We start from the raw sequence: 12,500 nt of genomic DNA, 5'->3' as shown, positions 1-12,500 counted from the left end.
GACATTAACAACTTAGTAGCCTGGTAAACCCTCCCTCCGGAAATCTCATTTCCATTTGATTTCAGGAGTGAGTCTGGCCTGATCGCCCATTCTGCAATATTGGCTGTGGGCTGGAGTTGGGCGGGAGTAATACCGTTGACTGACAACCCCTTCAGCCAATGATCGTTTTTCCCCTTCAGCCAATCAGCAGTTCATTTTTACCACCTCCAGACTATGTGACGCAACGGGACTTTTGGGACGGCCATGCCGAAAATAGGTTGCCTTATTGGGATACATGCGTGTCACTCCCCGCCCCTGCCGGTTCTCTGAATTTATATTTTTAAATAGGCTCTGTCATGATTAATTGACCACATATATGAAGTTAAACAACTAAATTCTATCCAAACGATATCTTAATAGTAAATGCCAGACTCACTCCAGAAATCAAATGGAAATGAGATTTCTGGAGGGAGGGTTTACCAGGCTAACAACTTAGGGCCTTTTACTGAAATATATAAAGATATGAAACATAATGACCGGTACCAATAATCAAAATTAATATGTTACTATACGGTCAGAGCGTCCATACAAAACAGGCCATACACTTAATCGTTGTACACACTCAGAAATAGCAGAAATAGCAGATGTACAAGCTCACACGCATTGTGAGCTTGTAGAAGTGATATTTCAAAAAATCTTGAAAATATATGAATCAATATTTATGTTTTTTGCCCTAAACGGCAGGTTGAAAATGGTTGAAAGGGCGTGAGTAATGACATGGAAATAATGACAGAAATATGACGTTTCTGTTCATTTCATCCAGCAGTTTTTATACAGATCAATCGACACTATTCTTCAAAATTGCCTTAACCGAACCCTAATCCTTTTCTCGGGTGAAACAAAAAAAATAGCAGATCTTGAGCTTGGTTACAGAGCTTGTAGATCGGCTATTTTTCGCAAATAAATGTTGTACAGTTGCAACTCAAGTCTGTTTTACAAAGAATAGAGGGTTTAAGTGGTTACGTGCAGAGAACACATTTTACTGTACTGTATATGTACATATATATGTATATACAGTGACAAATACTGCAAAGGAGTGAGGACCACATATTAACCCATTAAGACCTGGAACTGTGTCATTTTTAGATTTGAGCTAAAAAGCATTATTTAAGCATTATTTTACACTTTGGGCTATTCAAAAATAGCAGATCTACAAGCTCATAGCGCGGCACCGAGTGCAGCGCTACGAGCTTGTAGATCTGGTCTCAATGGGTTAATAACTAGCATTATTATAATTGGGATCAGGCGATTTATGTAATAATCCTCACCTCCCACTGCTGCGGTGGGCCCCTGACCGAGTGGCCCCTGGCCGGGCCCCTGGCCGAGCCCCTGGCCGAGCCCCTGGCCGAGCCCCTGGCCGGGGCCCTTCATGGGGCTGGTGGGGATCTGGGGCAGCTGGCGGCCATGCAGGGGCCTCAGGTCTGGCTGTGAGCGACGGCTGTGCAGCAGCAACAGGTCCATGCTGGCAGGACGGTTCTTATGGACACCTAGAGAGAGAGAGAGAGAGAGAGAGAGAGAGAGAGAGAGAGAGAGAGAGAGAGAGAGAGAGAGAGAGAGAGAGAGAGAGAGAGAGAGCGGTGGAACAAGGACTTAACCCTTTTAGACCGGGAACGCATCTGTGTGTCATTTTTAGATTTCTTTGGGCTGTTCAAAAAATAGCAGATCTACAAGCTCATACATGTTTTGGGGGAAAATCGTGAAAATGTGTGCAAATCTATGAATATATATATTTTTCAAAGCGAACATTTTTAACTCAAATCTTTGCTTCTGGGGGGATTCTGTCTTATAAATCCTAACAGTTTAAAAAAAATGTTTTGCTTACAGATTTATTGCTTACAATTGTTTGAGACAAGTAAAAGTAGCAGTACCACAATGTAGAAATACTCCGGTACAAGTGCTGTATTCCAAAGTATGGGCGTCTATACTTAGAGTACCAAAAGTAAAAAGTACTCATTAGAATTTTCTATTTCACAAGACTTTTCTAACGTTTTCCAAATTTGTCTCACAAATGCTATTTTCACTATATTTGAAAATGACATCACTGTACGTTTGGGTCCCAAGAGTTCCTTCCTAGAAATGAACGCATCAACGGTGGGTCAGTGATACCCAGGGCCGCATTAAGACCCCTCAGGGCCGTGGAACACCACAAAACCAAAGGCCCCCCCAGCGGCGTAATTTCACGCACATGCACGCGCGCGAAATTTTTCACGCATGCACGCGCGCGAAATATTTCGGGTCTAATTCGGTCTAATTCGGTTCTATTTGACCAATATAAATCATCATTTTTTTCTTTAAATACACAAAAATTAAATACACAATTCTCACAGGGCCCTGCAGGCTGCGGGCCGTGGAACACAAGTTCCACTAAGTTCCACGGTTAATGCAGCCCTGGTGATACGTACCGTTTCCATTGCAGGGCAGACGGTTGATCTCATGAAGCCTGGTGTCAGATTTGCTCATGGAGTTCAGCTTCGGATGTCGAAGGGTGCCTTGCTGTTGAAAGCATGTACAGAGCATGTAAATATATATGTTACAGTATACAGTAGCCTACCATTGGAAAATCAGTGCACAAACATGCGCATATAAATCTCCTCAATTGAGGCACAAATGGAGAACTGGGGGAGAGAGGCGAGGCTGGGAGATGCAGAGAGAGAGAGAGAGAGAGAGAGAGAGAGAGAGAGACAGACAGACAGAGAGAGAGAGAGAGGGGGGCAGAATAAATTAAATGATATCTCACCATATTTACAGATGTGCCCTTCTCCCCGGCGGGGGGGTGTTTGCTCTTGCTTTTTCTGAGGACGAGACGTCAACAACGACAGGAAGGTCAGTAGGAGACAAACACACACACGCACACGCACACACACACACACACACACACACACACACACACACACACACACACACACACACACACTGCTTCTATCAACACTGTGGTCAGGACAAAGATCTGTTGCTTGATAAGAATTCTCACAAATAAGAGAGTGTGACTCAGTTCTTTGTGGAATATGAAGGCGTCCTTCAGTGAAGAACTGTACTTGTGGGTGGTGTGTGTGCGTGTGCGTGTGCGTGTGCGTGTGCGTGCGTGTGCGTGTGCGTGTGCGTGTGTGTGTGTGTGTGTGCGTGCGCGCGTGCGTGCGCGCGCGCGTGCGTGCGCGTGCGTGCGTGCGTGCGTGCGTGCGTGCGTGCGTGCGTGCGTGCGTGCGTGCGTGCGTGCGTGCGTGCGCGCGTGCGTGCGTGTGCGTGCGTGCGTGCGTGCGTGCGTGCGTGCGTGCGTGTGCGTGTGCGTGCGCATGCGCATGCACGTGTGTGTGTGTGTGTGTGCGTGCGTGCGTGCGTGTGAGAGTGTGTGTGTGGGGGTGTGGGGGTGTGTGTATGAGTATGACTATTTGTATTACTATATTTGTGCGAGCCAAATATCCAATGATGGAAGAAGTACTTGCATGTTTTACTGATCTACAAATTCACAACGCGTTTGCGCGTTGTGAACTTGTAGATCGGCTATTTTCAAATTGCTAATATGTCTGAAATGGTTTTGTAATCATATTTCCGTACCGGGAATAGGTATAAATAGGCTAACCCAACTCAAGCTGTAAGTTTAGGGTTACCGCCTCAAGTACCCCCAGGGGTACTTGAGGCGGTTCCAGGGGGTCCCCAGCTAAATGATGGATAGGAACCAAATGGACCCTTATGGGTCTGTAATTCTGAGAGTGTACAAATGGAACCAAATGGACCCAAACGGGTCCATTTGGTTCTATTTGTACACTCTCAGAGTTAAATTAACATTGATTTTGTAATATAAATTCGGGTCCCAGAGTTATAAATGCCATTAAATGGGGGTCCGTAGCCTAATACATGTCAAACTGGGGGTCCTTGACATTAAAATGGTTGAGAATCACTGCTTGAAAGCCGTATAAACCTTCTCTTATTGGGGTCCCTGGCTTATTGGAATTTGTTATGAACCTTAGTGTTCCTACAGAACAATAAGGTTCATAACAAATTCCAATCTGGCTTCAGGAAAGGTCATAGCACAGAAACAGCACTTGTAAAAGTAATTAATGATCTTAGGGTGTCCGCTGACAACAAAAATATATCTGTTCTCCTACTCCTTGACTTAACCGCTGCTTTTGACACGATTGATCACAAAATTCTACTACAACGCATGGAGTACTGGATTGGTTTGTCAGGCACAGCCTTGTCTTGGTTTTACTCTTACCTAACAGGCAGAAGCTATTTTGTCAGCCTAGCTAATTTTGACTCAGACAAACATGACATCTGTTCTGGTATTCCACAGGGCTCAATTCTGGGTCCCTTATTGTTCTCCCTGTATATACTACCACTGGGAGAACTCATCGCCGATCACGGAGTGAACTTCCATTTCTATGCTGATGATACCCAGCTGTATCTTTCGGTAGCTCCAGACGACCCCTGCGCTCTAGACCCATTGTTGACCTGTCTGTCCAGTATAAAATGCTGGATGAGTGAGAACTTTCTTAAGCTAAATGAGGATAAAACAGAAATTCTCATAATTGGCTCCAGTGAGCAGAGAGAATTAATAATAAGTAGACTTGGTAACCTGGCTGTAGAAAGTAACACCACAGTAAAGAACCTGGGGGTTATTATCGACTCTGAATTGAATTTGAATGCACACATTAATCATGTCACCAAGATTGCTTTCTTTCATCTTAGAAATATTGCGCGAATTAGAGACTATCTGTCGTTAGACGACGCAAAAACGCTGATCCACGCTTTTGTTTTCTCTCGGCTTGATTACTGCAATGCACTCTACTCTGGCCTGCCTAAGAAAACAACTGACAGATTACAACTTGTTCAAAATGCGGCAGCCAGAATTTTAACTAAAACTAGAATGAGAGAACATATCACTCCAGTTCTAGCTTCACTACACTGGCTCCCGGTTGTTTTTAGGATTGATTTTAAAATTATTTTAATAGTTTATAAAGCTCTAAATGGTCTGGCACCTTCCTACCTCTATGACTGCCTAGAGAGACATGATCCAAACCGGACCCTCAGGTCTTCAAGTGCTGACCTACTCGAGGTGCCTAAAATGACATATAAAAAATACGGTGAAGCAGCATTCTGCTTTTACGGACCAACAGTGTGGAATAAACTCCCATTACACCTAAAACAGGCAGCCTCTGTCGATAGCTTTAAAGCACAGCTCAAGACCTATTTCTTCACTCTTGCTTTTAGCTGACTCTTTGGTTGATTTTTAAGTCCTCACTGTATTGCCTATTTTAATGTTTTATGCTTTTGCTTTTATTTTATTTTATTTTTTGTTTGCTTTATTGTTAAATTGGTTGTAACTGTAACTGTATTCTTGCTCTGTAAAGCACTTTGCGCTGCATTTCATGTCATGAAAGGTGCTATACAAATAAAGTTTATTATTATTATTATTATTATCTTTTCAAATGGGGGTCCGCGGGCTAATAAGTGTCAATTTGGGGGTCCTTGACATGAAAAAGTTTGAGAACCACTGCCATAGACGTATTTAATATCGCGTCAAATAAGAACTGTGTTCCAAAAATAAACAAATGACCCCGGTGGTTTGACTCTTATGGATATGAAGCATCAACTGACGGTGAGAAAACGATAATGTTACTTCTGCCGAATTAGTTACATTTTCGCCAGAAACAGACTGTGTCAAATATAAGTGACTGACTATCATAAACGATACAGAACCTCCTCCCTGACAATATCGCAGAGACAGTTTGTTTATTTTTGGACCACAATTCTTATATGAGACGATTCTATGATGACCCAATGTTATTCTCCATAGAGACATTACTTTACGAACCTGGGGATGAACGAGTGACGTCAGGACTTCTGTACTCTATAGTAATAGGGTATATAGCCCTGGTATAGGGCTTTTGATGACGTAGGGCATGGGTCTTCAACAGGGGGTCCGGGACCCCTAGGGGGTCCTCAGAGTTACTACAGGGGGTCCGCCAAATCTTTGTGTGATAGGATTTTTTTTCTTTTACGTTAACCACTTAAACCCTAGCATCCTAGCATCCCTTTTCTGAGGAGAACTTTAGCCAAAAATAGCAGTTCTACAAGCTCACAACGCCTCGCACTGCAAGGCGTTGTGAGCTTGTAGATCGGCTATTTTTGGCAAAGCGTTACAGGTGTAGAGGGAAAAAAGAGCAGCAAAAGTTTATCTGAAACACAATTTTACACAATAAAGAGTAGGGGGTCCCTGCTTCATCTCTCTCTCAGCTAGGGGGTCCTTGGCCTGAAAACGTTGAAGACCCCCGACGTAGGGCATTAATTCACCTCCCAGAAAAACATAAAAAAGGAGGAAAATGGAGATGCATGACTTATGCTCAACAGAGTGGAGCTATACGTCATCCTCTGGGATGCTCTCCATAGGGAACTGTTGATATGGTGAAGGTATGGTGGAGGTGAGCTTAGCAGCAGGTATAGCGTCAGTGGTGGAAAGTAACTAATTACATTTACTCAAGTACTGTACTTTTTTAGGTATATTTCCAATTTTCAATACTTGTACTTCTACTCCATTACATCTCGGAGGCAAATATTGTTCTTTTTACTCCATTAAAACTATTAAAAAACTTTAGTTACTACTTACTTTGTTGATTTTGATTATTATTATTATCATCATAAAACATACATTAACCACTTCAGCCCTTCAGCTATTTGAAAATAACAGATCTTCAAGCTCACACAACGCGCTGTGAGCTTGTAGATCTGCTATTTTAAAAAGATTTGTATACATTTTAGACATTATGATAACTTGTGAAACGGGATGTTCTGCTTATTGAGTTGATACTCATCCAGAGTGGGTCTGCTATTATGCGTCATCCTGGTTCCCTGGAGATGCTCATAGGTAACCATAGGGAACTGTTGATATGGTGAAGGTTCAAAGGTAACTATAGGGAGCTGTTGATATGGTGAAGGTTCGTTGAGGTAAGTTTTGCAGCAGCTCATAGACCAGGGGTCTTCAATAGGGGTCCGGGACCCCTAGGGGGTCCTCAGAGTTACTACAGGGGGTCTGTCAAATCTTTGTGTGATATGATTTTTTTTTTACCTTAACCACTTTGAACCCTAGCATCCCTTTTCTGAGGAGAACTTTATCCAAAAATAGCCGATCTACAAGCTCACAAGCTTGTAGATCGGCTATTTTTGGCAAAGAGGTATAGGTGTAGAGGGGAAAAAGAGCAGTACCACTCTGAAACTAAATTTAATACAATATAGAGGGGGTCCCTGCTTCATCTCTCTCTCAGCTAAGGGGTCCTTGGGGTGAAAACGTTGAAGACCCCTGTCATAGACCAATTATTTGTTTACTAACATTGAGACTGGACGCACAGGTGATTGTTTCATACAATCAATTCTTAACCTGTTGTTTCGGGGTGCGCTGTTTTGTAATAATAATCACAATCTACAAAGTAACCAGTTTTTAAATAATTGTAGCGGAAGTAAAAGTACAATATTAGTCTCTGAGATGAGTGGAGTAGAAGTAAAAGTATTGAAAATTGGAAATACTCCAGTAAGGAAAAAATACCTCAAAATTGTACTAAGTACAGTACTTGAGTAAATGTACTTAGTTACTTTACACCATTGATGGTCGGTCGGTAGCCTACTTGAGCAATTGTACTTAGTTACTTTACACCATTGATGGTCGGTACTTGAGTAGTTGTACTTAGTTACTTTACACCTCTCTGCCTGGTAATGCTTTCATGTGTAAAAAGAGCTCTCATGTAGCAGACATCATGCTGACAACACCAGGCTGTAAGCTCGCCCCGCTCTCTCTCTCTGCTTCAATCCCCAAGAGAGAGAGAGAGAGTTGTGTCCTCCTCACACACGCTGAAGCCTCTTATTATGAGCACCCATGGGAGAAGCGTGAGAAAGACCTGAGAAGAAGGGCTCCCCCTAGGGAGCTGTCTGCATAATAACAGGACCCAGGTGGTACAGCGGCAAAGACAAGAGGAGTTGGAGAACATTGATGGAGAGAGACAGAGAGACAGAGAGACATAGAGACAGAGAGACAGAGAGACAGAGAGACAGAGAGACAGAGAGACAGAGAGACAGAGAGACAGAGACAGAGAGACAGAGGGACAGAGAGACAGAGAGACAGAGACAGAGAGACAGAGAGACAGAGAGACAGAGAGACAGAGACAGAGAGACAGAGAGACAGAGAGACAGAGACAGAGAGACAGAGACAGAGAGACAGAGAGAGAGAGAGAGAGAGAGAGAGACAGAGAGACAGAGAGACAGACAGACAGAGAGACAGAGAGAGAGAGAGACAGAGAGACAGAGAGACAGAGAGAGAGAGAGAGACAGAGACACAGAGAGACAGAGAGACAGACAGACAGAGAGACAGAGAGAGAGAGAGAGAGACAGAGAGACAGAGAGACAGAGAGAGACAGAGACACAGAGAGACAGAGAGACAGAGAGACAGAGAGACAGAGAGACAGAGACACAGAGACACAGAGAGACAGAGAGAGAGAGAGACAGAGAGACAGAGAGAGACAGAGAGAGTAGACTGAGAGACAGAGAGACAGAGAGACAGAGAGAGACACAGAGACACAGAGAGACAGAGACACAGAGAGACAGAGAGACAGAGAGAGTAGACAGAGAGAGACAGACAGAGAGAGACACAGAGAGACAGACAGGGAGACAGAGAGAGAGACAGAGAGACACAGAGAGACACAGAGAGACAGAGAGGAGACAGAGAGAGACAGACAGAGAGAGACAGACAGGGAGACAGAGAGAGAGAGACAGAGAGACACAGAGAGAGACACACAGAGACACAGAGAGGAGACAGAGAGACAGAGAGACAGGGGGGTGGTAAATGGTGCATTTATATAGCACTTTTATCCAAAGTGCTTTACATAGATTGTGCATTACATTCACCCATTCACACACACATTCACACACAGATGGAGGAGGAAACCATGCAAGGCACTGACCTGCTCATCGGGAGCAATTAGGGGTTCAGCGTCTTGCTCAAGAACACTTCTACACTAACTCTGGGGGAGGCCGGGATCGAACTGGGAACCTTGCGGTTGCCATCCAGCCGCTCTACCCCTGAGCCACTGCCACCATACATATATATGTATTTTTGTCGGCTATGAAGCGTAAAGCCAGAACATTCCATAACCTGAAACTTTACAGAATACATTAAGTTCTGTGACTGTTTTTTTTTTGTTTACATTTACAATATAGACCTGGTACGGTACACGTCTTTAAAAAACCCTCATAATAAGTGAAAGGCAATCTACAAGCTCACAACGTGCCACAGCGCGTTACAAAGCCATGCGTTTTGAGCTTATATAGATCTTCTGTTTTCGGTATTTAAAATGTTTGTATATGTTTTGTGTTGTGGGTTCCCAGAACTCAGACATAGTACCGCCTCCTGAGCAGCAGGGGCCAAAACCAATGGCTTCGAAAAGAGCCATTGGTTGACTGGAGTCCCCCTGGGCTCTTTACTAGGCCCCCTCCTGTTTTCTCTGTACACTAAATACAGTATCTTCGCTGAAAATAGCCGATCTGAGTTTGTAGGTATACGGTCGGCTATATTTTTTGCACCGAACGTTCACCCCAGCATAAACACGCTGCCAGGGGTCCATGTATGATGGGCAATACCTAAATAGGTACATGTGGTGTCTTTTATCCTGGCCAGGATCTTGTCCAATTTAACCCATTTAAGACCTGGAACGCATCTGTGTGTCATTTTTAGATTTCTATGTGCTACTCAAAAAATAGCAGATCTACAAGCTCATAGCGCGGCACCGAGTGCCGCACTATGAGCTTGTAGATCTGCTATTTTTGAAAAAATCTTGAAAATTGGTGCGAATCTTTGAATATATATTGTTTAAAGCAAAAAACTCAAATCTTTGCTTCTGGGGGATTCTACAAATGTCTTCTACATCCTATTTTTTTTTTTGTTGAAAAAAACGTATGTTGCTATAATATCAGTGGTCAAACTTTTTCATGTCCACTCAAATCTTTGCTTCTGGGGCGGGGTCCCTGGAACAAAATATTTTGCGATGGGGGTCCGCGGCCAAAAACATATCATTTTGGGGGTCCTTGACGTGAAACTTTGAGGACCACTGACATAGAAACATACGTTTTTTCAGAAAACTGTTAGGATTTAGAAAACATAATTTGTAGAAACGGCCTCAGGTTTTAACAGGTTAAACACATCAAAGAGCCATTCAGAGCACTGTGATTGGCTCCAGAACACCAACCTACCTCTGGCAGGTTAAAACCTAACTGTATATTTCATCCTTTACATCTCAACACTGCATCAGTTATCAGTGCTGGAAAGTAACCAAGTACATTTACTCAAGTACTGTACAGTACCGTCATTTATCCTGCTCTATACCCCGAATTTGAACCCATCCGGTTTCTGACATTTTTTACCATTGAGCTAATTGAGCCTGCCTGCTTGCTCAGGGGATAAATTGACCATCAGGTCAAAATTCGTGTCAGATCCTGAGGTGAGACATGACCTTTGACACCATCTAAATGTCTCAATGGAAGAGCAGGGAAACAAAATACAAACCACCCCAATTGTATACGTTTCCATACAGTCCACACAGATTGGACAAAATTACATTAATTACATTTTAACTCTCTGCATGCCAAAAACGTTTAAAAAAATTATAATAATAATAAAATAAAATAAAAATCTAAAATTAAAGGACAACTTTGTTTTTTTACAACCACAGTTTATATTTTAGCTTGTAATTAAAGTAAATAAAAGGTGAGTGTTATTTTTTTTTCATTTACTGCTTTCTATAGTTTTAGCAATTTTCACGATCATTTTTACAGTGGGCGGGGGCATTCTGTCCGGTGGCTAAATATGTCTTTTTTACACAATAAAAAAGGTCCTGTGGTCTTTGATGGCCAGATGTGAGTTATTGGGGGCTAGAAGAGCTACTATAAATAATAATAAAGAAAACGCTGGGTTATTGTGTAAAAAAAGACATATTTAGCCACCGGACAGAATGCCCCCGCCCACTGTAAAAAAGATGGTGAAAATTGCTAAAACTATAGAAAGCAGTAAATTAAAAAAAAATAACACTCATCTTTTATTTACTTTAATTACAAGCTAAAACATAAACCTTGGTTGTAAAAAAACAAAGTTGTCCTTTAATCTTCATTTTTGAGATTTTTTCGTTTTTCCGTTCTTCACAAAGAACCAGGAGATAACATTTTCCAAAAAAGTTGCTGCTCCATTCACTTCAATGTTAAAAAATAAACGGAGAAATAAATAACATTTTTCCTAATGTTTTACCATGTAAACTGCTGGCAGTTTTTGAGTACTATTTTTGAAAAACCCTGGCAGCTTAAGAGTTTACAATGTTACATAGTACCGCTTTAAGTAAAATGTTTAAGTATTGTTTCACTTTACTTGAATATTTCCATTTTTGTTATACTCCACACCATCCCAGAGGCAAAATCTTTTTACTCCACTGCAATTAATTTGAAACATTTAGTAACTATTTACTTTGCAGATTTTGATAATTACAATTAAAACACACTACATTAACCAACTAAGCCCTATTTCATACTTATTTGAAAATAGCGAGTGACTGGTGGCTATTATCTAAAAAAGTACTTTATGTACAATTTGATGCCAATACATACTTGTACTCAAGTAAAACTCTGAATACAGGCTTTTTACTTGTAACAGAGTATTTGTATAATGGTGGTATTGCTACTTTTACTAGAGTAAAGCATCAGAGTAGCCTACTTCTTCCACAATCGCATCGTTATGCGTGACGCCCGCTGGGCACGCGGCATTTCTCAACATCCTTATCTGTGCGTATCCCATGGCAACAAAGCCGCGGGGGCAGCACCTGATTGGTCCCCGGAGGGCTGCGGTGGGGGAAAAAAAGAAAAAAAAGAAAACCTGCAGGCTGTTCCATTACTCCTGCCTGTGCTTAGGATGTTTTCATCCTCCTTTTAACACATTAAAGACCGGGAACGCATCTGTGTGTAACCACTTTAACCATTATCTGGCTATTCAAAAATAGCAGATATACAAGCTCACAGCGCGGCACCGAGTGCCGCGCTGTGAGCTTGTAGATCTGCTATTTTTTTTTTAAATCGTGCAAATCTTTGAATATATATATATATATATTTTTTTTAAAGAGAATATTTTTAATTCAAATCTTTGCTTCTGGGGGGGTCCCTGGAACAAAATATTTTCAATTGGGGGTCCGTGGCCAAATACATCTCATTTTAGGTGGTCCTTGACATGAAAAAGTTTGACCACTGATATTATAGCAACATACGTTTTTTTCAACAACAAAAAAATAGGATGTAGAAGACATTTGTAGAATCCCCCAGAAGCAAAGATTTGAGTTTAAAATATATATATTCAAAGATTTTCAAAAATGTTCAAGTTTAATTTATTTAAATAGCAGATCTAGAAGCTCATAGCTATGAGCTTGTAGATCTGCTATTTTTGAATA

At 41.9% G+C, this 12,500-nt stretch overlaps 1 protein-coding gene across 4 annotated transcripts in view; it reads right to left on the bottom strand.

The window, feature by feature from the left end:
* LOC311053537 (uncharacterized protein) overlaps positions 1 to 12,500 on the bottom strand; it is a 122,884-nt gene that overhangs the window by 38,480 nt on the left and 71,904 nt on the right. For all 4 annotated transcript variants that reach the window (XM_084069136.1, XM_084069137.1, XM_084069138.1 and 1 more), the window contains exons 3-5: positions 2,777 to 2,831; positions 2,442 to 2,532; positions 1,308 to 1,526 (exon numbers count right to left, since the gene is read on the bottom strand). In XM_084069136.1, coding sequence (XP_083925262.1) covers positions 1,308 to 1,526; positions 2,442 to 2,532; positions 2,777 to 2,831 — 365 coding nt within the window. The remainder of the gene's footprint in view (positions 1 to 1,307; positions 1,527 to 2,441; positions 2,533 to 2,776; positions 2,832 to 12,500) is intronic.

Source organism: Gymnoscopelus microlampas (assembly GCF_963454915.1).
Source record: "Gymnoscopelus microlampas genome assembly, chromosome: 10".
NCBI classification, from domain to species: domain Eukaryota; kingdom Metazoa; phylum Chordata; class Actinopteri; order Myctophiformes; family Myctophidae; genus Gymnoscopelus; species Gymnoscopelus microlampas.
The sequence above is the reverse complement of the archived record's forward strand: the minus strand, read 5'-3'. Positions and strand labels throughout refer to the sequence as shown.